Raw genomic sequence first — 24524 nt, forward strand, 5'->3', positions numbered from 1 at the left:
ATGATTTTGTTCGTACTAGAACTGACACTAGTATTTGCACGAGTGAGAATCATTGCACCATACAACTGAGCTATTAATTTAATGACACATCGAAAATTTGACGTTTGCTAAGGGGGATGTGCGAGAGAAGAAATAAAACGTGTGGGAACATACAGGTATATCAGTTTACGAAAGTTTTCGTTAACCGGCGGTATTGGTCAATTATCAATTTACAACGATGATAAATTTGACGTTAATATTCTTTTCTTTTTTTCTTCTTTTTCTTTTTTCAAGTGCTGTCGTAGCGAGTAATTTAAATTCCTCAACCTCTTGACATACGTGAGTACGAAATGTCAGAATACACCAGTCGACGACGGCAATTAGTACATGTATGTGACACAGTCGGACAAGCACGCCAAAATGCAATAAAACACAAGACACGAAGCGACGCTAACGATGCTCTTGTGGCGCGATATATGTATATATATTAATCCTCGATGCTTTTATCATAGCATCACGCCGATTTCCATCTACTGTAACATGACAGTTTATACATCAGTGTCTATATAAAACTGACGTTTATCACTGTTGGTGAAGCAAATCTCGCAGAACCGCGTCGGCATCGATATAGTTGAAAAGAAAGAACTTGTACCAACTGTGATGTCATCGGCAATACCGTTTTATTTATTAATATCGTTGTTAATGTTAACAACAACCAAGACTTCAATAAGCAAAGCGAACGATATCGCTATACAGAAGAAATATATGCCGAGATTGCCAGAAAGTGAAAATTTGAGAATTATTTTGCATTACGTTCGAAAGATGGAAAATGAAAAATTCTATTCGTCGATATTTTCTCTCGTTTCTTCCGACGACGAATCGTCGATCATTTTCGTAGACTTTTTATCTAAGTACGTGGCGAGCGAATATATCGTCAGTTATAAAATAACGACGAGCGACTTTTCACGAATGTACACGTGGCAGAATCACGTTGGCCTTACATGGATTTTCATTGTCGGTGATACGAGTACATTAAATTGGTTTGTACACGAGCAAAGCCACATCTGGAAAGCTACTAATCAATACATAATAATCGTCACTAATCCGAATATGACTTGGCCACGGGAAATTTTTCCAACAGTTTGGAAAATGTACGGTGTCTACAGAATCGTTATTGTTTCGACAAAAGATGACTTTCGGTGTTTGAGAAGATATCTGCCATTTGAGAAAATTCGGCGAAATGAATACGGCGCCGTGCATAAGATCTGTTTAACGGGCCGGGAAGATAACACCGAGCTGTACGTCAATATTGAAAACTTGAACGGGTATCCCATACGCGTGGTCGTTTTTCCATCCGTAACGATGGAAATTGCATTCTACGAGGACGCGACAAGACCGAAGTTTAACGGAGTTGACGCGAACGCGATGCTGTTGTTGGAACGAGCGATGGGAGCTCGATTTCATATTAACGTTTTCCGTATGATTAATTCCATTAACGGAGATTACGAAGATCCATTTCATCGTACCCTTCAATATATCGAGAACGGCGAGGCGGAGCTAATCGTCAACAGTTTCTTCGTTCATCAGTATAAAGAGTACGAAAAGTACGAATTTACGGCAACCATTTACGAGGACAAATTGTGTTTAATCGCGCCTACGGCCGGTTTCGTCCCGAAATCATACATGCCAATAATGTCATTCGCACCCGATCTGTGGGTGGCTCTCGCGATGTACAACATCCTCGTGTCCATCGTATGGTTCCTTATCAAGTACTACAGCGTATCATTTCGTCAACGAAAGGCCGTTGTCATTCCTCTAGAAAGAATAACCGAGTCTTCGTTCGCTACTTCACACCGGCGACGATTCGCAAATTTATTTCCGGGTATACATCCTTACGTCCTGTCATGTTTCGACCTCGTGGAAACTTGGTGCTATCCATTAAAGGAGAACAGTGGAAGCGCGAGCACGACCACCACGACCGCTCAGAGAGCCTTTTTAATCGGTACGCTTTTCTTCGGACTCATCGTTACCGGGCTCTATCAAAGTTGCCTCATGTCCAGCTTGAGCGATCCCTTTCATTATCCTGAACTCAAAACTTTAGAGGATGTCGCTTCGTCAAATCTCACTCTCATTACCAAGTACTACAATGTGAAAGAGAGCACGTTCACGGGGAATACCACGCTGGATAATAAATTGCATAGTAAGACTCAACTATTTGTCGCTAAAGAGCGTACTTACGACGCCGTGGCTTTTGATAGGAAAACAATCGCTATCAGTCGTTACGCGTCGGTCAAACTGACCGACATGTCCAAATACTACGACATAGACGGCAATGAATTACTTCACATCGTCGAGGAATATCCGACCACTTATCTCTTGTCCTACGTAATGAGAATTTACTCGCCATATAGAGAGAGAATCAACGGATTACTGCTACGAATGCAGGAAGCTGGTCTCGTTCGTTTGTGGTACGAGCGCATGGCTCACCCGTTCTACGTTGCTGAGCAAAAACGAAGGGCGGACAAAAGAGAGAGAAAAATTAGACTGACTATGGAGCATTACTCCTTCACTTTCATCGGACTTGCGTTCGGTTTATTCTCCTGCGTCGTTGTGTTTCTCGCGGAATTATACTTGGCCAAAATTTCAAGTCGTCTCGTTTTCTCGTCTTCGTTTAATCAATGAATTCTTATTATCATCTTCCTAGTGAGAATATAAATCGTAATATACAATTTACTTCATCTCAAACGCATTCCCTTTTTTTCTTTTTTTTTTTCTTCGTTTGACTGACGATGCGCTAACAAATCTATGCTAAAGTGCGACGTTTTAGAGAGAAACGGAGTTTATTTTAGGAATACTACGAAAATACGCACATGCGCGCTTCCACATACCCTCTTTTCTCTTTCTTCTTCTTCTTTCCCCCATCCTCCCTTCCTCTCTCTCTCTCTCTCTCTCTCTCTCTCTCTCTCTCTCTCTCTCTCTCTCTTTCTTTTTTTTTATTGAAGATGAGGCAGATGAAGAAGAAGAACCTCAGTTGTAAGTCGTTGCTCAACTTTACAGAGCCATGGCTTCTTGGAGAAATGCATTATTAGCAACGATTTTAATCGCTATTTATTTAGGTATGTATGCAAATTGTATTTTGATCATATTAAGATTGAAGAAAAGAAAAAAAAAAGATATTATCATTGATTCCTTCGCAGATGATGTGTCGTCAATCGTCGCTAACACCGCTGCTGTCGTATGGAATCCGAAGTCTAGGTGATTATTGTTCTTTTTAACACGCCTTTAGAAATGCATGACCTTTAGGCACCTCCTATTTTCGCACAATTATAATCGATGAAAAGTCATAAGAAGTAAAAAAATCATGTCAATTTCTTTCTCATGTTATACATCAAAAGAAATTAATATTTTGAATGTTGCAAAATATCCATGTGATAAAATGTACGTTCGTTATTTAAATGCACCGCAAAATTCTTTTATTACCACATTATAGTAAACGACATATTATCTAATCTTCAGTTTTATCATTTATTTTACAAGCGTTTTATTTTTTATACAAAAAACAATGGATTAAATTTTCAAGATTTAATAAAGATATACCTATTATTTATGAATTCGTTGAAAAGATATGATACATTTTATCGATTTACCACATAGATACGCGTTCGGATAATGTAAACGGATCAACTGGTTTTGATGTATATCAAGTGAGTAAATTTAAATAATGAAGGATTTAACTTAGCTATGACGAATTATTTAAACGATAGAAACTTCTTTCTGAAAACTAGACGTGCATTAATAACAATTGTAGTGTAATTCAGTTTTTTTTAACACGTTGCATTGAATTATATGCAGGTATTTAGATAATTATAACTTGGATAAGGGACCAGTGTTCTACGAAGCATACTATCCAGAGATCCAAGACACTCATCGGAACAAAGGCTACTTTGGTCAAAATGCAGTATTAGAAACAAGTTTTCAGGTGCCTTTAAAACACTTCGCGTATTCGGATGAAACTGCAGATCAGTCGAATAACGAATCGTTTGCAGATGTGGATAACGAGAAAACTTTACCAAAAGAACAACAGAAAGCGATTGCATTTCGACGCAATTATATCAACCCAATTACGAGACAACTCATACCTTTCCGTAACAAAAATTCAATAGATTCTGACACAGATAAAAGCTGGCAAGCTACAAATTACGAAGGAATTTCGAAGCTCGTTAAAAGAGCAATTTTCCGCGATTTAGAGAATTGGAACGCTCTTGAAAAATATCTCAATCAGCCCGAGCTAAGAATAAATTCTAGAGAAATTCACGAAAATCTAGAAGGCGACAGTTATACATTTCCAGCAAGCCTTGAGCTTGAAGGTTCGGCAAAACAATCGTCGTCGCCTAGACTGCCTAGAGAATTGAATATACAAAATGGTGATCAACAACGACCTGTATATTTTGTGGGAGTCGATGCAAATGGAAGCATAATGACAAAAGTCGACGAAACGCAACGAACTAGTGTCGACACATCATCGCCAAGCGATATCGTTTCCGAGTTGGTACCTTCAGAAAATATTTTCCAACCGCGACCTCAATTAATCAAATATATGTTTTTCAAGAGACCAATGTTTCCGCGCCTCGACGAGCAAAACGAGAAGATGACCGAAACGTCTTCACCACAGACTTATCACAGTCTTATTCGTGAAAAAAATACGAACGATCAGGATAAACAAGTAGAAGAAAATGTTAAAGTTACTTCTATCGAAATAAGCAAATTACCGCGACATAAAACGCGTCATCATCATGACAAATGGCCTAAACGAGATTATTCTAATAATCGTCATCGTTCACCACCAACTCATAATTCGACTGTCTCGTAAGAACGAAACATGTCTTGTTATATGTGTATAATTATATCATCGTAATTTTATATCAATTTTTATTATTTTCTATGTTTTTAATATTTCTATTCATTCACTTCACCCATCTCGGTTCAATGATTTTAGAAACATGAAAATGTGTCTTCAAAATTACGTGATCTATAAAATAAAAAACATAAAATAAAATTAAAAAAAAAAGAAAATATTGAACCATCAAGTGTGTTAAATGACATCGACAAATTATACGATATCATATACTTTCTCAAGCTATTTTATTTAATATATATTATGGAATATACATGTGACAATATTAATACATATAATAGTGTATAGCGTACTTGCTATATTTTCTATATCTTTACAACTCGTATTATATCTTGTGTTAATCACATCTCTTTAATTACTTCTAGGTAAGAGAAAAATTTCTCTATCTAAATATTATTTAATACGCAAGAAATCGTTAAATCCCAGCAGATTATTAGTACAACTTGATTCACAATTCAATTTTTTTTTTTAATTTTTTTTTTTTTTTTTTAATGTTAATCACGAATTTGATAAATATATCTTACGTATAACTAATAATAAGTTATCAACTTTTAATCAAGTTACAAATAATTACAAACGTTGGATTTGTACACAAATAGTGAAATAAGCGTGGGTTTAATACTAATTTAGGAATGGACTAACACAATCCTAATAAACTTTTACGAATGAATTGTGATGATGTTACAAAGGAATGTTTTACATAAATCTTATCGTAACCCTAATTCTATGTATGTAAAATGCTCGTATGAAATTTGATATCTTGTGATGTAAGTCGGAAGTAACTATATTTCGACGCTTCTATGTATATCAATCGTGAAGTACAAAAATGAAACTGCGACTACTGAATAGACAGCCTACTCTACTGGAACACAACCTTTTTTGGTGAATAGTCTCAGTCAGCCACAACTACGATCATATGTTTATTTCCTTAAGTTACTCTTTGAATATTAAGCGGAAACTTATCTGAGCGGAAAAAATCCGTTTTTAAAATTAATAGCAAAAGCAACCAATTTTTTTTTGGATCTCAAATTTCTTTACATGAAAATGTAAAGATATATCTATATAAATTTACTAGCTTATTCTCATTTAAATGGATTCGGTTTCAATTTACGGAGTTTCGTATAAGTATACATCTTTCAATTATGCTCGTGTTGATCAAATACATATCAAGTATAGATCTAAAATAACAATTTGCAACAGTTTCGTTAACATACGATTATGATGTTCAAACGTGAGAACAATCCATATATCTGTTTAGTCTCGATAATGGACTAGCTCGTTGTTTCATCTAAAAAAAAAATTTTTTATGTGATACAGATATAATTTATATTAACATATTCTATAAAGGTATAAAATATTAACTTTTAAATATCATAAAAAATCCTATCATTATAATAAATTAAATTACCAATTACGACATTCTAACATATCGTAAAACACATTAATCACTAACGAGATAAGAAAAATAACATGGTAAAAAAATCAAAGACATTTTTTTTACCTGTGGTGCAATGTGAATTATAGTTGGACAGTATAAAACTGCGCAAAACCTCATATGCTTTTTCCAAATTATCATTTTCTATAACAACGTCAAAGTTACCGGGCGTTTCACCTACAAATGTGTATCGCATATACTTATTTTTTTTTTTAATTGACAAGAAACAATGTAAAAGTGTTAAAGCATAATTTTCGATATTAATTGTAAAATATGTAGAACATACCATATTCTAATTCAGATCTGGCAATGGACAATCTACGCTCTAACGATTCTTCGGTCTCCGTATTTCTAGCCTTTAATCGTCGCTCCAATTCGACGATCGACGGTGGTTTTACGAATACGTAAAAAGGATTGAGATCGGTGCGTTTTATTTGCTTCACGCCTTGCACATCAATATCTAACACACATACCTTTCCTAAGCGTTGTACCTCTTCAACCGCTCGTTTGCTATAATAGCATTCAGTTGTATCTTTTATACTTATTTCTACGCATAACGTTATTTAATACTTTACCTCGTTCCATATAGATTTCCACTAAATGTAGCAGTCTCTATAAACTCGCCGTTTTTAATTTGTTCTTGCATCTTTTCCTTATCTGTGAAATAATAGTGAATTCCATCTTGTTCACCGGGTCGTGGCATTCTTGTTGTATGGGATACCGAAAACTTGAAGGTATCGGGAAAATCGTCAAATAATCGTTTTATCAAGGTGCTTTTTCCAGTGCCAGATGGGCCACAGAGTACTAACGGACGTATTCCTTTGTGAATCATATTGGTATGGCCTGAAAAATATAGATTAATTTTTTTTCTACTATATTTAAGTGAAAATAAATACGAAAAGTGTACTTTTATAAAATATGGTAAATTATATGTAAAAAAATTAAAGTAACATAAGTTTTACGAAAAAAAAAAATAAAATAAAATGAACACGTGTCGATGATTTTGTCGAATAAAATCGAACTTTATTATAAAAAATATCTAGGCAATCTAATCTTTAGATACAACATATCAAACACCGAACGAACACTTTGCATTAATTATACTTATATTGAATTAACAATTTCTGCTTTTTTAGTCTCGATAAATTAATCTAATTCACAGTAATTAAATACAAACCAAATCCTAATCAAATTATCTTTATTTAATAAGTGTAGATATTTAGAACTGTTTATGTGGTACTAAATTAATTACCTTTATATATAAATATATATATATATATGTATATATATATATATTCTTTTTTTTTTTTTTTTTTAAGTAGAGAATGCAATATAACACAAACGATAACACGAATTAAAACTTAATAATCCGAACATTCAATATTTCACAATATTATGTATTGACGCGCAATCATAATGTACCAGAAGAACCAGGGCGGAACTTCGATTATAAATTCACAAAAGGTTTCTTGTCGCGCAGCACGTATGTACATACATACGTACTACGTATGTCGTACCGTGTGGCGTGCACCAAACCACTAACGTGCAACCAGCGTCTTCTTTTTCTTCTTGGTTAGTAGAGCTCACAAAACGTACCAAGTCCCAAGCCGTCTCAAGCTCCGCTCGAGCTTGATTCAGTCGAGGACAGATCGTAGATGACGCCGCCAGCAATTGACTTTCAATCTCCTTTCCCTTTTGGCAATTTCGCCGATAAGAAATTGAATCAATCGTATTTCTTATGCACACACGTTCTGCGTTACGCAAAAGTGTGTGCTCTGGCGTATATAGGCTTTACGTATTTACTGCATAATAAAATTGAACCAATCGTATTCCTTATGCACACGCAGTATGCGTTATGCATAAGTGTGTGCTCTGGCCTTTAGGTTTCCATTTTCCTTTCGTTAAAAATAGTATCTCATGTTTCATCTTGATATTGTTGCACCTGTGATTTTCGTGTGAAAGAAGGGAGTAAGAATTATTTTCTGTCAAAGTTATATTTCAAAGTGTCATACCGGAAAGATGTTAATCAATACGTCGTTTTTTTAATGAATTCGATAACTTTGTAACATTCGGAAAATGTGTTGTTGCATTTTTCGGGATAATTTTTCTAAGCAATTTCTCAAGTTTTGTTATTTAACAATAAATTAACATTTATTTATGTGAGGAGCTTCAAAATATAAAGGCAAGAAAATATAATTTATTATCAACATTATTCTTCAATTTTATTAAGAATTATGATTTGATCTTGTTACATCAAATATATAATTATATTCTTTGCAAATAAATATTTATTTTATTTGTATGATTATGTCAATAAGTATTTCATATATTTTAGGTAAATTTAATGATCCCATGGATGCGTGATCAAATACTAGAGGCCTGGCATAACAGAAAGAGTTCAAGGACAGCTAATAAGCAGTCCTTGACCCTTTCTTCTGTCAGTACAGGCAATCCAGCAGGCAGTAACACTATGCTTACACCATTACCTACTTCACCTGAAAATTTTTTCATTAATGTCATCAGGTAAAATTATAATTGGCATGCTTATCAAAATTTTAATAATTAATTCTATTAATTATATCTATATACTAATGAATACTAAATTATGTCATACAGCATTGAAGGTAATGTATTAGGCATTACAATAAAACCAAACCACTATACTGTAGAAAATATTAAAAAAATAGCAGTGATCCATTTCTATGGTCAAGATACAACCAAACCTGCTTCATGCTATCGTTTAGTTCATTCAACAAAATTTAAACAGCTTGCAGATGAAGATTATATAGATGATGAGGATATTAATGAATGTGGTATTTAATTTTTTTTATTTAAATTTTTTACATATTTATAAATTTAGCAATATAATTATTTTGTTCAATTCTAATTTTATATTGCAAATTACATTATACCTTACATATATTTTTTTTTAAATAACAAATAATTTATTTTGCAGATGAATTATTGCTAGTAGAAATACGACCGTTCTCTGTACAAGAAACTTTGTCAGATGAAGCTCTTAAGGGCCCAAATCTAGAAGCAATAACTCGAGCTACAAGTGATTTACCTAGTCTACAAAATGTTCCTAAGCCTGTGCCATCTACAGAATGCCCTGCAGATGTAAATATATAAATACTTTATATAGTTTAGAGAAAAAAAAAACCTATGTATAAAATATTGCTTTGGTTGGTTAAATTAATTTATTACAATATTTTATTTATAAATATTCCTAGTTTCAGAATGAAATCCGTAAAATTTTAATAACACTTGTGCAAGCATCTGCAAAAATTTTAATGTACAGCACCAATGCTGAAAAGTTATTTGACGTTATTAAGGAGAAACTTGAAGCTAGGTATAAGCCGGTTAATGATCCAAAAGTTGTAAAAACTCTTATAGAAATGGGTTATCCTCACAAAAAAGTTCTTAAAGCATTATGTCTTCGAAGGTAAACACCACTCTATATTTTTTATACTTAACATACATGCAAGTTATATATAATAATATTAAAAATACGTTTATTTTAGATCAAACATGACAGAAGCTTTAGAATGGCTTATAGAACATCAAGATGATTCAGATGATGAAGATGATGATTTCTTATCTGTTGATATAATAACAGATCCAAATATTGCAAGTTCCAGTTCATCAATGAGCATTAAGAAAAAATTATTAAAAAATGCATGGTTTGAACTTGAAACAGGTAATTTTTGATAAAGATAAAATGTGTATTATTTTAGAAAGAATTAAAATTGAAAGCAATTATTATATATAAAAATATATTAACTTTAGAAATACAGGATAAAAAAGAAAAAAATTTAGTACATATCATAGAATTGTTATTGCAAAGTTTTCGACAATATAAGAAAATGGATTTTAAACCTAATAAGAAAGCAATGCGATCGCTTGTAGAAATGGGCTTTGATGAGAAAAATGTTATAGGAGCACTGAAAATTACTGGAAATGATCAGGCTAATGCTGTAAGTTAAAATTATTAAAAAAATTCCGTATCAAATATCTATATTTTATATAATTTTATTTATTTTTATATTGTTTTACTTTTCAACAGTGTGAATGGTTGTTGGGCGAAAGAAGACGTAGTCTACAAGATTTAGACGAGGGTCTTGAATCAGATAGTCTAATTTATAAAGCAATTATGGATAATCCTCATATTCAGCTTAGTCTTACAAAACCTAAAATGTTGCTTGGTAAGACAAAATTACGAAGACATTCAATAAATTAAACTTTATATATGTTTCTAAATTAATTTTTTTATTTTCAGCATATTTGTCAATGATAGAAACGCCGGCTTCGGCAAATGTATGGATTAATGATCCTGAAATTTCACCCGTACTTAGCCAAATATCTAGAACATATCATACTGAAAAACATGCCATTCATATGAATCGTTATACTTAGTATTTTAGTGAAATTTAATTGTCTTTGTGAAATATTTAAAATTTTACATAAATTTGCAAATATTTTTTAGAGCTTTGGAATAATTATTTATTTATTATTTGTAGTTTCAGTCAATTTCATTGAAATCTAATTATCATAACAACCATGTGGAATTTTTTCGCAAAAATAAAAAATTAAATTTTACTGCAAAGCAGTAATAAAAATTCTGATGTAATATATAATAAAAATAGAATACTGCAATGTTCACGTTTCAAAATGTCTTGCTGCCTCTTATATTTAAAAGACATTTTTGTTTTTATAAAATGGAACAGGTTAGCAGAATAAAAAATTGTCAGATTCTACTTAAAAAATTATTTTTTTATATATAAATAAATGTTATACATAAAAAACATCGAAGATAATATTTATGGTTTTTATATAAATAAATGTGACAAAATTATTATAATTATTTAGAACAGAATAGACATAGTACCAGGTGCATAAATTTTCACTTGCCAATCTACCAAATTAAATAGATGTGTTGTTTTTTCTATCAAATGATACTTTGATCTAATGGAATTTGTATTCCAATGAACAGTTAATTTACCAGATGTATCGCTGGAATGTCCTGTTCTAAATGGTTGTGTTGTAACACATAAATGTGCCATATGTTTTAAGGTATTAACTATCATATTTGCATTTGAAATTTGTACACTTTCTTGATACTTATGTGCAAGAATACAAAGCTGTGTGGAAGGATGTAACGTTACAAATGATGTTAAACATCTCATAAAATACATAGTATCGCGAACATCAAGACCAAGATTAGAAAAATTATTTATATCATCGATAATAATAATAACAGATTCAGTAAATTTTGCTGCTTCTTCATACTTTTCTTTAACGTGTGCAAACAGCTTATGGACGATATCCATATGTTTTACAGAAGTGCTATAGGGAATGATTACTTCTGTTTCGTCTATAAAGTTCTTGGATATGTCCGTAACATTGCTGGCTACAAGTTTCATTGGCTCGACAACAGTGACTTGGCCCTTTTCTTTTAAATTAATAAGATTATAACCTAGTCTCATGCCAATATTGTGATAATGACTAAAAGTATTATGACAAAGAATTAAACAAACGGCAGCATTCGTTCTCTTCAATCCATGTGATAAAATGGCATTAATTAAGAAGTTTGCATTGGTGCCGTGTTGTTCTTCGATCAAAATTGTTTTACCATCCATGTTTATTCTGTCGATTCCGAGGATACTGCTCACCGTTGCCATCGAGCTAGCCATAATTTACTATAAAATTAAAACATATAAGCATTATTATTTACAGAAAATAATTTAAAAATTAGAAATGTTAATGCCATAAACTTTTAACTTAATAACTCGCCAAGTTATATATATATGTATATGAACGTAGTAGAAAGATGTGACTCGTAAGGCCTATCACACACGCCAATGGACCAATCAGATTTCACATGCATATATTTATGCAGCTTATGTATTTCGTGTGTGATCAAGTGTGATGGTCCTCCCACACTGAACACGATAAACGTCGAGCGATAAGCAATGAAACTTCTCTTTCTACAAAAAAACAGAGCTCGGGGGCAGTGGTCGCAGATTTTAGACGGGCAACATACGCACACTAGGCACAATGCCGTGTCCGCGTGTGCCCGTAGCGCCTGCTAATGCCTCGGATGCAGAGTCCAACTCGGAATCGCGGCTTCCACGCATGCAGATACAGAGGCTCGTCTGTGTGAAGCCAGCGTTTCGGCTGCCGTCGGATAGAAGAACAGGCCAGACCTATACACTGTCTGTCCTGTTCTTTCGTGGCGTCGCCGGCACATATCGCAGATCCGCTTCTCGGTAACATCGCGGAGTCTTAAATAATTTTAAATAGTACGAAATCCGAGTCACCGAATTGTGTATTGTACGACATTTTCAAGATATAATGTAATATAAATTTTTAATGTACAATGCAGCAAAAATTTTCCGTCCCACTTAAACAGACTGCGGACTGTCGGTTGTATATACTTTTCATATTTTCTGCAAGTACAACCGGTGTGGTTAAAAATTTTTGATGCATTCTACACATCACTCATACCTAGTTTAAATTATTATAAAACAAGGAAAAATTGTTCGAATAGGACTTTAAAACTACTAAAATACGCGTCGCACAATCCGGCGTAACGCGAATCTCAAGCAGCAGATGCCAATTTCCCGAATTGCGTGCAGTAGCGCACGCACTATCAGTCACGGCTAACGAAACAGAAAACGACACTCCGCGAGGGACCGACGAATACTCCGGGCTGTACAACGATCAATTAAAAATAAATTGAAAACGCGAATTATAACCCGAGAGCGCGAAACAATATTCCGATCACGAGAAAAGCGACCTTGTTTTATAATAACTTAAACACAACACCCCGTATAATATACAAAAACGCAAAACTGTACGCTCACACTCACACTCGCTCACATAATATTCACCGCGCACTTCATAACACTATGACTCATATTCACCGCGCATTTTATTACAATATCACTCATACTTAGTTTAAATTATTATAAAACAAGGAAAAATTGTTCGAATAGGACTTATAAAACTACTAAAATACGCGTCGCACAATCCGGCGTAACGCGAATCTCAAGCAGCAGATGCCAATTTCCCGAATTGCGTGCAGTAGCGCACGCACTATCAGTCACGGCTAACGAAACAGAAAACGACACTCCGCGAGGGACCGACGAATACTCCGGGCTGTACAACGATCAATTAAAAAATAAATTGAAAACGCGAATTATAACCCGAGAGCGCGAAACAATATTCCGATCACGAGAAAAGCGACCTTGTTTTATAATAACTTAAACACAACACCCCGTATAATATACAAAAACGCAAAACTGTACGCTCACACTCACACTCGCTCACATAATATTCACCGCGCACTTCATAACACTATGACTCATATTCACCGCGCATTTTATTACAATATCACTCATACTTAGTTTAAATTATTATAAAACAAGGAAAAATTGTTCGAATAGGACTTATAAAACTACTAAAATACGCGTCGCACAATCCGGCGTAACGCGAATCTCAAGCAGCAGATGCCAATTTCCCGAATTGCGTGCAGTAGCGCACGCACTATCAGTCACGGCTAACGAAACAAAAAACGACACTCCGCGAGGGACCGACGAATACTCCGGGCAGTACAACGATCAATTAAAAAATAAATTAAAAACGCGAATTATAACCCGAGAGCGCGAAACAATATTCCGATCACGAGAAAAGCGACCTTGTTTTATAATAACTTAAACACAACACCCCGTATAATATACAAAAACGCAAAACTGTACGCTCACACTCACACTCGCTCACATAATATTCACCGCGCACTTCATAACACTATGACTCATATTCACCGCGCATTTTATTACAATATCACTCATACTTAGTTTAAATTATTATAAAACAAGGAAAAATTGTTCGAATAGGACTTATAAAACTACTAAAATACGCGTCGCACAATCCGGCGTAACGCGAATCTCAAGCAGCAGATGCCAATTTCCCGAATTGCGTGCAGTAGCGCACGCACTATCAGTCACGGCTAACGAAACAAAAAACGACACTCCGCGAGGGACCGACGAATACTCTGGGCAGTACAACGATCAATTAAAAAATAAATTGAAAACGCGAATTATAACCCGAGAGCGCGAAACAATATTCCGATCACGAGAAAAGCGACCTTGTTTTATAATAACTTAAACACAACACCCCGTATAATATACAAAAACGCAAAACTGTACACTCACACTCACACTCGCTCACATAATATTCACCGCGCATTAGATCGCTCGCAGGATAGTCCACGACGCTTCCGTTAAATCCTCGATCTTGACAAAAGAAATATGATGTATCTTGATGTATCTTGATGTATCTTGATGTATCTTGATGTATCGTCGATGAAACTTTTATTTAATTATTACTCCTCAAGGCGCTGACTCATCGAAGTGACCGTGAACTTAAACTTGAACTCCGGTAGAGAACAGTTATCCCCCCTTTACACATCCGTTCCCGACTACATTTAGGCGCGAAATGAGGGTAGCGCGGTCGTGATAACGGTACTTATGTTGGGAGGGGTAATTAATTGGCGCACTAGGGAAAAAACGTTCCCACCTATCAGGTGATAAGAGAAGGGTTGTAATTGGTCGGCATGGGGATGATACCGCGAGTGTCCAATGAGTGTGAAAAATTTTGTATTGCGACCCGTTTATTTTTACCGTTATGCGCACTTTTTTGGCGCCGTTCATTCCGCTGACAACAAACTTTTTGAAAAATAGCGGATGCAAAGCGTGCGCATGGTTTGTTTTAATATTCAAAAAAGAAAATAATTTAACCGGCTATGGACAATTTTTTCCCGCGAAGCATACTCGTAAAGGCAATTATTTAGACATTTGTCGGTATAAGAAAAAGAGAGTTCGCAGTTTTACAATAAGTTAATCCGTAGAAAGCGAGAGTGATAACGTGCAAAAAAGCCACTCAATTATTTCGACGATTATTGTGGATAAAAATTAGACATGCCGCTTCTCATCCGCGATATCGTAAAGTCAAATAGAGCTTTAGTGACCAGCACGCGCGAGTGATTTTCACATACGCGGTGTAAAACGAACCCCGCTAATTAAATGATATGTAGAAATTTAATCCGCTCATTAACAATAAACGATCCGATCGATGGCGTTCGTTTTAATCAAGAAACGTGAGATTGAGTTATCGCATAATAGCTACGTGCATTAAAGCGCGTTTCACCGATACACATATCGACAAAAATTCTAAATAAATTTATACTCGTTCGCGATCGAAATCTTTCTCTCTACGCGCCGAAATCTCTGACGGTCGGTCTAGTTGCGGAGCCTCGTGGGTGCGGACGCGTCGTTAATCGCTCCGCAATTACGCGTATTTAATTATAAAATCATTACAAAATCTTTTTATTTTACTGTTAAGTTTATATTTCTGCTCTCATCTTATAACTCGGCGATGTTAGTGTGAAGCGAATCTGTGATAACTGCCGGCGACGCCGCGAAAGAGTAGGACAGTGTATAGTTCTGGCCTTTTTTTCTATCCGACGGCAGCCGAAACGCTGGCTTCACACGGACGAGTCTCTATATCTTTACGCGTGGAAGCCGCGATTCCGAGTTCGACTCTCTGCGTCCGAGGCAGGCGCTACGGGCACACACGGACACGGCATTGTGCCTAGTGTGCGTATGTTGCCCGTCTAAAATCTGCGACCACTGCTCGGGGGCTGTCGCTAAATTTATCCTGTAAAACCAATTCAAAAAATATATGTGTGGTAAAACCATATAGAACTTATACGAAGGTATATGGATAAAATAGGGAGGTGCAGGTTTCTCCCCTCCCGTAGTTATTATTTCCTTAATTTTATTCAATGATGTCGTTTCCGGTGAGGTTAGTTCTGGTCAGTTCGTTTCAATCATTTGGCAGAAGCCACGAGGTGTTAACATTACCTGGCTGAATTTTTTCTACGATCCCCAAGAAGACTCGCAAATTTTGGCTACAGCAAACATTCGCTGCTTTTCATCAATGTAAGTTTTATTGCAACAGACTTTTTTATTTTATTACCTATTCGTATTTCAAACTAAATCTCAGAATTGGCTTTACAAAATTAAAAATTCTAATCCAGGATTAAAGTGCGTATGCAAATCTATGTCTTAAACGTTACGAAAGTACAAAATGTTACCTTAAAAATCATATAAAAGCGAGGTTACATTTAAATTTTATGTAAAAAAAGTCCAAAAAATTATCAAATAAACGAGCGCTTTAATTTTCGAAAGAAAGAATACATTTAATTTAATTTTCTAGCACTTTGAACGAGTTTTAATTTGAATTTAAAGTATTAAAATTTAATTTTCGTATTATCCAAAATTTATCGCATTGTTCTTTTTTTGGATAAAGTTCCGATAAGGTATTACCTCCGATTTTAAGGACATCACCCGAATGTAATAATTAAGTCCTATATCATTTTGAAATAATTATTATTATTAACAAGTAATGATTAATTAAAACGTTTGGGCAAACGGGCGTTAAGAAAACTGTGAAACGGATGCTATAATTAATAGACGAGTATTCCTTCGAAAAATAACAGGTTTAATCAGTGCGCGATAATAGACGAACGGTGCAGCATATGTGCAATCTTACAGTTATTTCTTGCCGTTTATCGCTTATCTGTTTGCGCTGACTCCACCTTTTTTTTTCTAATTAATACTTGCCGTCGTCTATCGCACCCGTTTCATAGTTTTCTTAACGATCGTTTGTCCAGACGTTTTAATTCAGTACTCGGTAGTAATAATAAATAATTTTTCAAAACTGCAAACAAAGAACTAAACGCATATATATTATATAACGCATATATATTATATAACGCATATATATTACATGCGTTTAGTTTATTGTTTGCGATTAAATAAATATAAGGAATGGATTATATTAATAATAATATCGATATATATTAATAATAAATGAATAATTTATTATCTTTAATTAATATTTTTTACAGATGTCTTCAAACAGAAAAGGTTTTGCCACAATAGCTATTCATTCCGGGCAAGATCCTCAGCAATGGAGCCATCGCTCGGTTGTTCCACCTTTGGTGATGTCCACCACTTTCCAGCAAGATGGTCCAGGAGATTACGAAGTAAATGTTTTTATATAACTTTAAAATATTAAAAACTTGTGCAATAACGTTTTAATTTTAGAAATATGACTATAGTAGAGGCGGCAATCCTACACGTGACGTTTTGGAAACATGCCTAGCTGCTTTAGAAAACGGCAAACATGGTTTTTGCTACTCTTCAGGATTGGGCGCTACTACTGCAATTTCAGCTTTATTACAGGCAGGAGATCATTTTGTTGCGGGAGATGATCTCTATGGTGGGACGAATCGTTATATACAAAATTGCATGAGCAAGCAAGGTATAAAATATACCTTCGTCGATATGACGAATGTGCAGAATGTTGTGGACGCCTTACAACCGAATACAAAGGTTTAAAAATAATAATTAATTACATTAATTATGATTACTTGAATATTTTGCATTTAAAATTCTTTATTATATTTTTTAATATTAAGTATATAAATTTATGGTAAATATATAGCGTAACGCTCCTACTAGATCTGCATTACAATTCGTTTTGTTACAGATGGTGTGGCTCGAAACTCCAACAAACCCCTTGATGAAAGTAATAGATATTAAAGCGGTAGCTGATAGCTTGAAATCTCGTCCGGACATTATATTAGTAGTCGACAATACTTTTCTTACATGTTATTATCAAGTAAGTTTAACATACGTTTAAAAAAAAAAAAAATGTTGAAATGTAAGTATTGAATCTAAAAGAAATTAAAACTAAATAACTTATTACGTTTTTAAAACAGAAACCTCTCGAGCTTGGCGCACATATATCGATGTATTCGATGTCAAAATATATGAATGGCCATTCTGATATTATTATGGGCGCCTGTGTCACATCGCGAGACGATCTCGCGGAAAAATTGCGATTCATACAAAAAGGTAAATTAATGAAAGTTTTCGAGACTCACGTATTTGAAAAAACTTTATATATTTGTGCAAGTGTAATGATACATTTTTGTTCTATCTAGCCATGGGTATCATCCCATCACCATTTGACTGCGCCATGGTTAATCGCAGTTTGAAAACTCTTGAACTCAGAATGCAGCAACATATGAAGAATGGTTTGGCGGTTGCTAAATTTCTCGAGTCCCATCCTTGCGTCGAACAAGTGCTCCATCCATGTATACATTTTATTTTCTTATCTTACATGTGGTCTTAAAATAAGAGCATGAATTTATTATCTCTTGCATACTTTAGTTATCTATAATTAATGTCGCAATAATTTATACAATGATGAAACATAAATAAGATAAGATGCATACGTTGTTGCGTTACAGATCTTCCGTCACATCAACAACATGATGTTGCTCTTAAACAAACATCGGGGCACAGCGGAATGATATCTTTTTATTTGAAAGGAGATTCTGCACGCTTTTTGAAAGCGTTGAAAGTTTTTACGTTAGCTGAATCTTTAGGCGGTTATGAATCATTGGCTGAATTACCGTAAGTATCCGAAATACATACATACATATATTGTATATCGAAAAACATATTTTTAACACATTTACTATTATTCAGATCCATAATGACGCATTCTTCTGTGCCGGAAGAAATGCGTGTAGAATTGGGTATAACTGATCAACTAATTCGACTATCTGTTGGTCTTGAAGCCGAACAAGATCTTATAGCCGACATAAAACAAGCATTGGATGCTTGCCAATGAATTAATAAACCATCACACAACTCAAAATAATATTTCGGCATGTATTCTAATTTATATAATTTATATAATAATTGCATAATATTGTACTATAAATGAATTACAGCATCACAAATCTTCATACAACACTGTTTGAAGAATTGATATTATATAAAGAATTTTTATTCTTATAAAATTTTTATACATTTCATAGGTCTCACATTTATACATTAGGAACACTTGTATAATACAATAATCGGATAATATTTTACACATGTCATCGTTCGCCCTGATTTTTTTTTGGTTTATTATACCTATAAGTATAATTGTTTTTAATATACAAATAAATAATTTTCTCCAGTTTATAAACGATATAAATTATTGTTTAGAATAATTAATGTGATATATTACAAATTACGATTAAAAAAAATTTAATTTGATTGTTTTTAATAGATCAAACCCATTCTTACACCAACCGTAAAACACCCTGTACATTATGTTTTAATGAATAGAATACTGTTGTATAAAAATTGGATATTATTTGTACTACCAATGCAATATGCAATATGTTTGATGCAGTGACATGTTTCTCCTGATTCCTTGTAGACTGAAAAGTTGTCCTATTGTAAATTGATTTTTGACGAATATCGTAACTTCGTTTTACACATCCTATCATACTCCTGTGCCCGATTGTACAACAACACTCCTACAATGACGCAAGAAGTGCCGAGCGCTGATAAACCCGTCACAGAATTGTTAAATAACAGCACAGAGAGCCATATTAGGAAAGCTCTCTTTGCAGTATTAGCAACGCTACAATAATAATATATTTTACAGTCAAGAAATTGCAGTTTAATTAAATGAAAAATAAAATTGCGTACCTGTGTGTCACAGGACTGATATAGTCCATAAGTACATAAGCAGTAATACTTTGAAAATGGAAGAACACTCCATTGAGAAGGAATGCAGCGAATAATTTAAAACTCATGGAATGCTCAAGAGTAGGTAAATCGACCAATAATATCGACACCGGTATTTGTACCACAATTGACGCTAAACTGGTATAAAATTGCAATTCTGCTGGTCTGTAAAAAATAATAAGATTTTTTTTTTTTTCTTCCAGTTTACATTCTTACGCGTACGCTGGAAAGCAGAAATTACGTTTGCTGCGCAAACGGCAGCTAGTGAACGTGATTTTAGAGTCGTGCGCGTCGAGTTTCACATGTTTCGCGTGTATGTACCGCGCCGGCCGGATTGCCGATGACTTTTTTTTCCTCCCGTTTTCTCATTCCCTGCCTCCGCCGCATAGAGTTACGTACGCTAGCCGCTGTCGCCGCAGAAAACGCCGTATCTGCTCTTCGGTGTGTATGCCATTACTTACGTATATTTAAAATTATCACCACTGATTAACATCTTTGAGTAAACGTTTTGCAAGCACTCTGTTACGTTTGTGGCCATTGCGGCAATAAATCCTCTAAGGTCGAAACTAATTTCATTAATAGAACACAGTGCCAATCCACCCATTACAGGTATTAAAGATAAATTTACATATAATCCAGTATGTTCCCCTAGAAACATGATTCATCGATTATTAATTTAGATTAATCAAGAGGCACGGTAGTGCCTCGCGCCAAATATCGGCGCAGCGCGCTACCGTGCCTCTTATACGCGAGACGAAATTTTGAGAATTTTTAATTACCTAATTATTAAAAATTTAATTTTTAATTCCACTAGAAATTATACATTAGATAAAAAGAGGTATGAAATACTCACCTAATAAATACCTGCTGATAAGGACGGTGAAAAGAGGTGCACTACTCTTTATGGTTTCTGTGAAGCTTACAGCTACGTAATTTAACGATACTAGACCTAAGACTACCGTGGCGAATCTCGTGCATCCTACCAGTGTCATGTGCTTATAAAATCCTGGAGGTCTCATCAATCGTGGACTGGCTTTGTACATACCACAAGGAAAATACATTTGTATCAATCCACATATTGCGGTCATCAACATTTGACAGGCGCCTATAATTCGAAACAAGTAAATTACAATAAATTATAAGTATAAATAAGTTATTAAAAAAATTTATCATATATTTTATTTCACGATCAAGCATGATCAAGAGGTCAGAATGCTCATTTGCTTACCCAAGATAGTGGGATCGCCTTCCATGTAGGACAGTATGTATTTGTTCAGAAACAAAGTGCACCCGCTGAAGACGTACCACAGGGTGAGAAAGAGGAGGGCTCGAGGATTGAACAGACCGCCTTTCGTGTCGCTTGTTAAAACGACCACATCCTCTCTCCTCTTGACGTGGTCCACGTGCTGCCTCGGCTGGGCGTCGTGAGATACGGCTGGCTGTTCGTCGACATCTCCACGGCCGGTCTGTGGATAATTGATGCGCACGGAGTAATTCTCCATTTCTCGTCCACTTCTCCGACCTCCGAGGACCTCGCGTCGCCTTACGAGGTACGAGATATCACATTTTTCATATCGCCTAGAGAAACTCGCCGTCCTTGGCGCAGGTTAGGTTAGATTAGATGACCACTCACGGCGATCGTGACAGTCGTAATTTGTCAATCGGCGATCGCCGTTGTTTTCGTTTTTACATGACAATTGTCTCTCCCTTTAATATTTCTTCTCTTTTTATGAATATCCACACCTTCTGCAGCGGCATCGTCGACCAATACTACCTGATATTACCTCCCTAGGTTCGCTGCAACATTCACTTACACTACTACCTATGTTGCACATACATTCCAACTAATATTACCTATATGCCGGCTTTCTTTACATTTGTACTATCTGCACTTTTTGGAACGCTTTATTAATAAATATCTTTATAAATAATTAGGCCTAAAATTTTGCATAAAAATACGTAAAGTTTTTGAATTAAAAACTAATTAATTTTTAGTTATTTAATTTTGTGATTTTTAAAATTATTGCTTTATTTCATAATTTTTATTTTATATTGTAAAAATAAACTTACAAAAATAATATTACTTTCGAGAATACTCCCGATATAAAACCCATTAATAATATTAACATGAATAAACGATTAGAGTCTCTACAGTACTAACAGTATTATTAAAATTCTATATGCTCGTGTACTTGTTTAGAATCTTCATGAATCTCTCTTGTTTTATCTAATATAAAGTTATGTGATTTTGTAAGAAAATCGTTGTATGCTAAGATAGCGACGTTTCTTCCAGCTACTGCACTCATCTCCATCGCACTTGCAGCCCATTCAATCGCATTTACGTGATACAGTGCGTCATGCAGCTTGAAATTATCTAGATTTACTTTCGTTGAATAACGAGGATACGCTTTCCAGGCAATTTCCTTTTTCTCAATGACCTTAATAAAAAAAAGAAAATTATTATTAATTATATATCAAATCAAATCTTCTGTATTTTATCCAGAAGTTGTAGTATATTCCATACTTGAGAAAATATATCGTGTATAAGACTTGTTTCCATAGAATTTCTGCTAAAGACTTTCCAAACTGGTGGATCTATTTCAATTGAACCATCAACGAGATGTAATTTTCCAACTGAACTAATCTTCGTCTTATTCGGATTGCAACTTAGAACAGCATCGAAAGTCGTTTTCAAGCCAAAGTACTTTGGGTTAAGATTCGCTTTGACAAACGTTGCGTACGTCGTCTGATAATTTCCTGGAAAGGCAAAGTCGTCCGGAAATTCGTTAAATTCAATTTGAAATTCTTGATCTTCCGTGAGTGGTGCAGCAATAATCACGATATCGTAAGTAGACGTCATTGAATCTGTGCTATCTGGAATTTGTGATATTCACATTATTTTTAATACAATTTAAATATCTATTTTAATGCTTGACAAAATCTACATTTGTCTGTCGCACCTTTGTTTATGTAAGTTACTTCGTAATGGCTCGAATCATCGCTCTTTGATAAACTGCGAATATTCGTAACACGACTCGGTGCTACATTGACGTTTTTATTTCTGTAAATAAGATGCTCCGGTACCTAGAATTCAAACTTGCATTTTATACGCGTTCAGATAGATAATATATTATTATAATTACCTTTTTATTTCCCCCTTTAACGGACCATAATTCACCATTTGCCGCTAGAGCTATAGAACCAACAAAACTTTGGATGTCGACATCTTGACCATAATTCACTACAGTAGCGGCTTCTACTAATTCATCGATTAGATTTTCCGAAAAGCCCATGCGCGAAAAATATTCCTTCGTAGATATTTGTAATAATTGTGGAAAATCTTTATTCATCGCTGACAACAATGCAGTGACGTTGGCGAAAGATTGTCCGGCGTCCTGCAGATCATATATCTTCAGAAAATCTTCTATCAAGCTGTTTATATGGCTATTCAAAGGAAAAATGTGTGTGTCACTATTTTCTTTCCTTCCTCTCATTACTTTACTTCGTTAAAATTACTTAAAGTGGTAAATAGAGTTTTCCAATACCTCATGAGTTTAAACACTTGAAACCCATATCTGTAAATTAATTTTATTAGCGATATCCAATCGCCGTCTACAAATATAAAATCTGTTCCATCCCATATAGCTGTTTTCTCCTGACCAAGGCCTTCATTCTTTTCCAAACCTAAAGGTTTATGAAAAATGCCGATCAATGTCGCTTACATATTACAGATTAGTATAATAAAACTAAAGAAACAGAAAAATGCTGTTTATACTTACCTAAAAGTTTAACAAATCTTTGCATATACATATTTTTAGGATGTATAATGGAACCGCCGGCCTCAAATTCATCTCTGTCGATCTTGATAGTTGCTAATCGTCCGCCAATAGTTTTCCCCTCGTATAAGTCGATATTTAAATTTTCGTTGAACAATTCAGTGAGAAAATGTGAGGCTGCTGCACCACCAATTCCACCTCCTATAATAGCTATAAAATATTCAAGAATTAAACGCGAGATTGAATTAAATCAAACGTTTTTATAGATTACACCATATATCGAAATAAAAAATTAAATCTTACCGATACGCGGAGTTTGTACCTGAAGAGAAATCCCTTGTTGGAATATTAATATTAATACTCCGAATAGCAATAACGCTGCATCTGGCTTATTCATGATGTATCTACGACACGTAGGTACGTATAAACTATACAGATGCAAAAAAATTGCGTCTCTCACATCGTATCGTATGTTATGCAATTAGCGAACGAAAATTATCAATTCTTATCAATGAATATTTATATATTTTTTTTTGTTTTACGATTGTGCGTGCCGCAGTGTGCCGTAAGAAACGCCGGCTGCAGCATTGCTGACATCTCGGTATATGTATCTATATACATATATACATACGCAATACATACGCAACATAAAGATACACGGAATCACGTGACGCAGGAACTCAGGAAGCTCCCGCGGTGCTAGTGGTGCTCGCGCTTCTCGCGGTGCTGCCCAGGTCGTATTATGTATATAT

At 34.7% G+C, this 24524-nt stretch overlaps 8 protein-coding genes across 17 annotated transcripts; 4 read left to right on the top strand and 4 right to left on the bottom strand.

Annotated features, from left to right (window-relative positions):
- Nucleotides 1–406: 406 nt before the first annotated feature.
- LOC139108618 (uncharacterized) lies at nt 407–2948 on the top strand. The gene has a single exon (XM_070667061.1). The coding sequence runs from the start codon at nt 640–642 to the stop codon at nt 2659–2661; it is 2022 nt and encodes a 673-aa protein (XP_070523162.1). The 5' UTR covers nt 407–639; the 3' UTR covers nt 2662–2948.
- On the top strand, nt 2940–5272 carry LOC139108630 (uncharacterized). 2 transcript variants are annotated; one of them, XM_070667082.1, is made up of 4 exons: nt 3069–3095; nt 3177–3234; nt 3634–3683; nt 3832–5272. In XM_070667082.1, the coding sequence occupies exons 3-4, from the start codon at nt 3673–3675 to the stop codon at nt 4847–4849; spliced, it is 1029 nt and encodes a 342-aa protein (XP_070523183.1). In that variant the 5' UTR covers nt 3069–3095; nt 3177–3234; nt 3634–3672; the 3' UTR covers nt 4850–5272. The 2 variants fall into 2 exon arrangements, with proteins under 2 accessions (XP_070523182.1, XP_070523183.1); XM_070667081.1 differs by lacking the exon at nt 3634–3683 and having other exon boundaries at nt 2940–3095.
- Nucleotides 5273–5353: 81 nt separating this feature from the next.
- LOC139108634 (guanylate kinase) lies at nt 5354–8005 on the bottom strand. Of its 2 annotated transcripts, none has more exons than XM_070667092.1 (5): nt 7847–8005; nt 6905–7172; nt 6616–6839; nt 6396–6506; nt 5354–6182 (listed from the first exon to the last, which is right to left on the bottom strand). In XM_070667092.1, the coding sequence occupies exons 2-5, from the start codon at nt 7159–7161 to the stop codon at nt 6166–6168; spliced, it is 609 nt and encodes a 202-aa protein (XP_070523193.1). In that variant the 5' UTR covers nt 7162–7172; nt 7847–8005; the 3' UTR covers nt 5354–6165. The 2 variants fall into 2 exon arrangements, with proteins under 2 accessions (XP_070523193.1, XP_070523192.1); XM_070667091.1 differs by having other exon boundaries at nt 7582–7954.
- A 79-nt stretch (nt 8006–8084) lies between these two features.
- Kpc2 (Kip1 ubiquitination-promoting complex subunit 2) lies at nt 8085–10985 on the top strand. 4 transcript variants are annotated; one of them, XM_070667072.1, is made up of 9 exons: nt 8085–8511; nt 8665–8852; nt 8946–9142; nt 9286–9449; nt 9563–9774; nt 9854–10029; nt 10119–10306; nt 10396–10534; nt 10609–10985. In XM_070667072.1, the coding sequence occupies exons 2-9, from the start codon at nt 8674–8676 to the stop codon at nt 10743–10745; spliced, it is 1392 nt and encodes a 463-aa protein (XP_070523173.1). In that variant the 5' UTR covers nt 8085–8511; nt 8665–8673; the 3' UTR covers nt 10746–10985. The 4 variants fall into 4 exon arrangements, with proteins under 4 accessions (XP_070523173.1, XP_070523175.1, XP_070523176.1 ...); XM_070667074.1 differs by having other exon boundaries at nt 10239–10306; XM_070667075.1 differs by having other exon boundaries at nt 10269–10306.
- A 98-nt stretch (nt 10986–11083) lies between these two features.
- Nucleotides 11084–12810, bottom strand: Elp6 (Elongator complex protein 6). Its single transcript, XM_070667090.1, has 2 exons — nt 12123–12810; nt 11084–12028 (listed from the first exon to the last, which is right to left on the bottom strand). The coding sequence occupies exon 2, from the start codon at nt 12020–12022 to the stop codon at nt 11195–11197; it is 828 nt and encodes a 275-aa protein (XP_070523191.1). The 5' UTR covers nt 12023–12028; nt 12123–12810; the 3' UTR covers nt 11084–11194.
- Nucleotides 12811–15909: 3099 nt separating this feature from the next.
- Nucleotides 15910–19516, top strand: Cth (Cystathionine gamma-lyase). 4 transcript variants are annotated; one of them, XM_070667077.1, is made up of 9 exons: nt 15910–16107; nt 16202–16333; nt 17305–17442; nt 17504–17791; nt 17949–18080; nt 18181–18316; nt 18406–18558; nt 18715–18880; nt 18956–19516. In XM_070667077.1, the coding sequence occupies exons 3-9, from the start codon at nt 17305–17307 to the stop codon at nt 19098–19100; spliced, it is 1158 nt and encodes a 385-aa protein (XP_070523178.1). In that variant the 5' UTR covers nt 15910–16107; nt 16202–16333; the 3' UTR covers nt 19101–19516. The 4 variants fall into 4 exon arrangements, with proteins under 4 accessions (XP_070523178.1, XP_070523180.1, XP_070523179.1 ...); XM_070667079.1 differs by having other exon boundaries at nt 15911–16333; nt 17518–17791; XM_070667078.1 differs by lacking the exons at nt 15910–16107; nt 16202–16333 and adding an exon at nt 16960–17087.
- LOC139108631 (solute carrier family 35 member E2A) lies at nt 19238–21870 on the bottom strand. The gene is made up of 5 exons (XM_070667083.1): nt 21225–21870; nt 20850–21101; nt 20458–20644; nt 19958–20161; nt 19238–19889 (listed from the first exon to the last, which is right to left on the bottom strand). Exons 1-5 carry the CDS (start codon nt 21496–21498, stop codon nt 19697–19699), a joined length of 1110 nt encoding a protein of 369 aa, XP_070523184.1. The 5' UTR covers nt 21499–21870; the 3' UTR covers nt 19238–19696.
- A 129-nt stretch (nt 21871–21999) lies between these two features.
- LOC139108620 (prenylcysteine oxidase 1) lies at nt 22000–24522 on the bottom strand. 2 transcript variants are annotated; one of them, XM_070667064.1, is made up of 8 exons: nt 24415–24522; nt 24076–24176; nt 23776–23982; nt 23542–23680; nt 23140–23440; nt 22957–23080; nt 22521–22870; nt 22000–22434 (listed from the first exon to the last, which is right to left on the bottom strand). In XM_070667064.1, exons 2-8 carry the CDS (start codon nt 24167–24169, stop codon nt 22165–22167), a joined length of 1485 nt encoding a protein of 494 aa, XP_070523165.1. In that variant the 5' UTR covers nt 24170–24176; nt 24415–24522; the 3' UTR covers nt 22000–22164. The 2 variants fall into 2 exon arrangements, with proteins under 2 accessions (XP_070523165.1, XP_070523164.1); XM_070667063.1 differs by lacking the exon at nt 24415–24522 and having other exon boundaries at nt 24076–24401.
- Between the last annotated feature and the right edge of the window lie 2 nt (nt 24523–24524).

The sequence above is a fragment of the Cardiocondyla obscurior genome, linkage group LG15 (genome assembly GCF_019399895.1).
Source record: "Cardiocondyla obscurior isolate alpha-2009 linkage group LG15, Cobs3.1, whole genome shotgun sequence".
Classification (NCBI taxonomy): Eukaryota; Metazoa; Arthropoda; class Insecta; order Hymenoptera; family Formicidae; genus Cardiocondyla; species Cardiocondyla obscurior.

Bases quoted from the DNA above. Each gene is read 5' to 3' on its own strand.
- LOC139108631 (XM_070667083.1), bottom strand. From the start codon at position 21,498: ATGGAGAATTACTCCGTGCGCATCAATTATCCACAGACCGGCCGTGGA. The intron at 21,102-21,224 runs GTAAGCAAATGA...TTCGAATTATAG, and splicing joins AGGCGATCCCACTATCTTGG to GCGCCTGTCAAATGTTGATG. The intron at 20,162-20,457 runs GTAAGTAATGGC...TATTTTTTACAG, and splicing joins GGTGATAATTTTAAATATAC to ACCAGCAGAATTGCAATTTT.
- LOC139108618 (XM_070667061.1), top strand. From the start codon at position 640: ATGTCATCGGCAATACCGTTTTATTTATTAATATCGTTGTTAATGTTA.
- LOC139108620 (XM_070667064.1), bottom strand. From the start codon at position 24,169: ATGAATAAGCCAGATGCAGCGTTATTGCTATTCGGAGTATTAATATTA. The intron at 23,983-24,075 runs GTAAGATTTAAT...AATATTTTATAG, and splicing joins GGTACAAACTCCGCGTATCG to CTATTATAGGAGGTGGAATT. The intron at 23,681-23,775 runs GTAAGTATAAAC...ATAAACCTTTAG, and splicing joins AAGATTTGTTAAACTTTTAG to GTTTGGAAAAGAATGAAGGC.
- Elp6 (XM_070667090.1), bottom strand. From the start codon at position 12,022: ATGGCTAGCTCGATGGCAACGGTGAGCAGTATCCTCGGAATCGACAGA.
- Kpc2 (XM_070667072.1), top strand. From the start codon at position 8,674: ATGATCCCATGGATGCGTGATCAAATACTAGAGGCCTGGCATAACAGA. The intron at 8,853-8,945 runs GTAAAATTATAA...TATGTCATACAG, and splicing joins TTTTTCATTAATGTCATCAG to CATTGAAGGTAATGTATTAG. The intron at 9,775-9,853 runs GTAAACACCACT...CGTTTATTTTAG, and splicing joins AAAGCATTATGTCTTCGAAG to ATCAAACATGACAGAAGCTT.
- Cth (XM_070667077.1), top strand. From the start codon at position 17,305: ATGTCTTCAAACAGAAAAGGTTTTGCCACAATAGCTATTCATTCCGGG. The intron at 18,081-18,180 runs GTAAGTTTAACA...TTTTTAAAACAG, and splicing joins TTCTTACATGTTATTATCAA to AAACCTCTCGAGCTTGGCGC. The intron at 18,881-18,955 runs GTAAGTATCCGA...ACTATTATTCAG, and splicing joins GAATCATTGGCTGAATTACC to ATCCATAATGACGCATTCTT.
- LOC139108634 (XM_070667092.1), bottom strand. From the start codon at position 7,161: ATGATTCACAAAGGAATACGTCCGTTAGTACTCTGTGGCCCATCTGGC. The intron at 6,840-6,904 runs GTAAAGTATTAA...ATGCTATTATAG, and splicing joins GGAAATCTATATGGAACGAG to CAAACGAGCGGTTGAAGAGG. The intron at 6,507-6,615 runs GTATGTTCTACA...ACACATTTGTAG, and splicing joins CAGATCTGAATTAGAATATG to GTGAAACGCCCGGTAACTTT.
- LOC139108630 (XM_070667081.1), top strand. From the start codon at position 3,041: ATGGCTTCTTGGAGAAATGCATTATTAGCAACGATTTTAATCGCTATT. The intron at 3,096-3,176 runs GTATGTATGCAA...ATTCCTTCGCAG, and splicing joins TTTAATCGCTATTTATTTAG to ATGATGTGTCGTCAATCGTC. The intron at 3,235-3,831 runs GTGATTATTGTT...AATTATATGCAG, and splicing joins GTATGGAATCCGAAGTCTAG to GTATTTAGATAATTATAACT.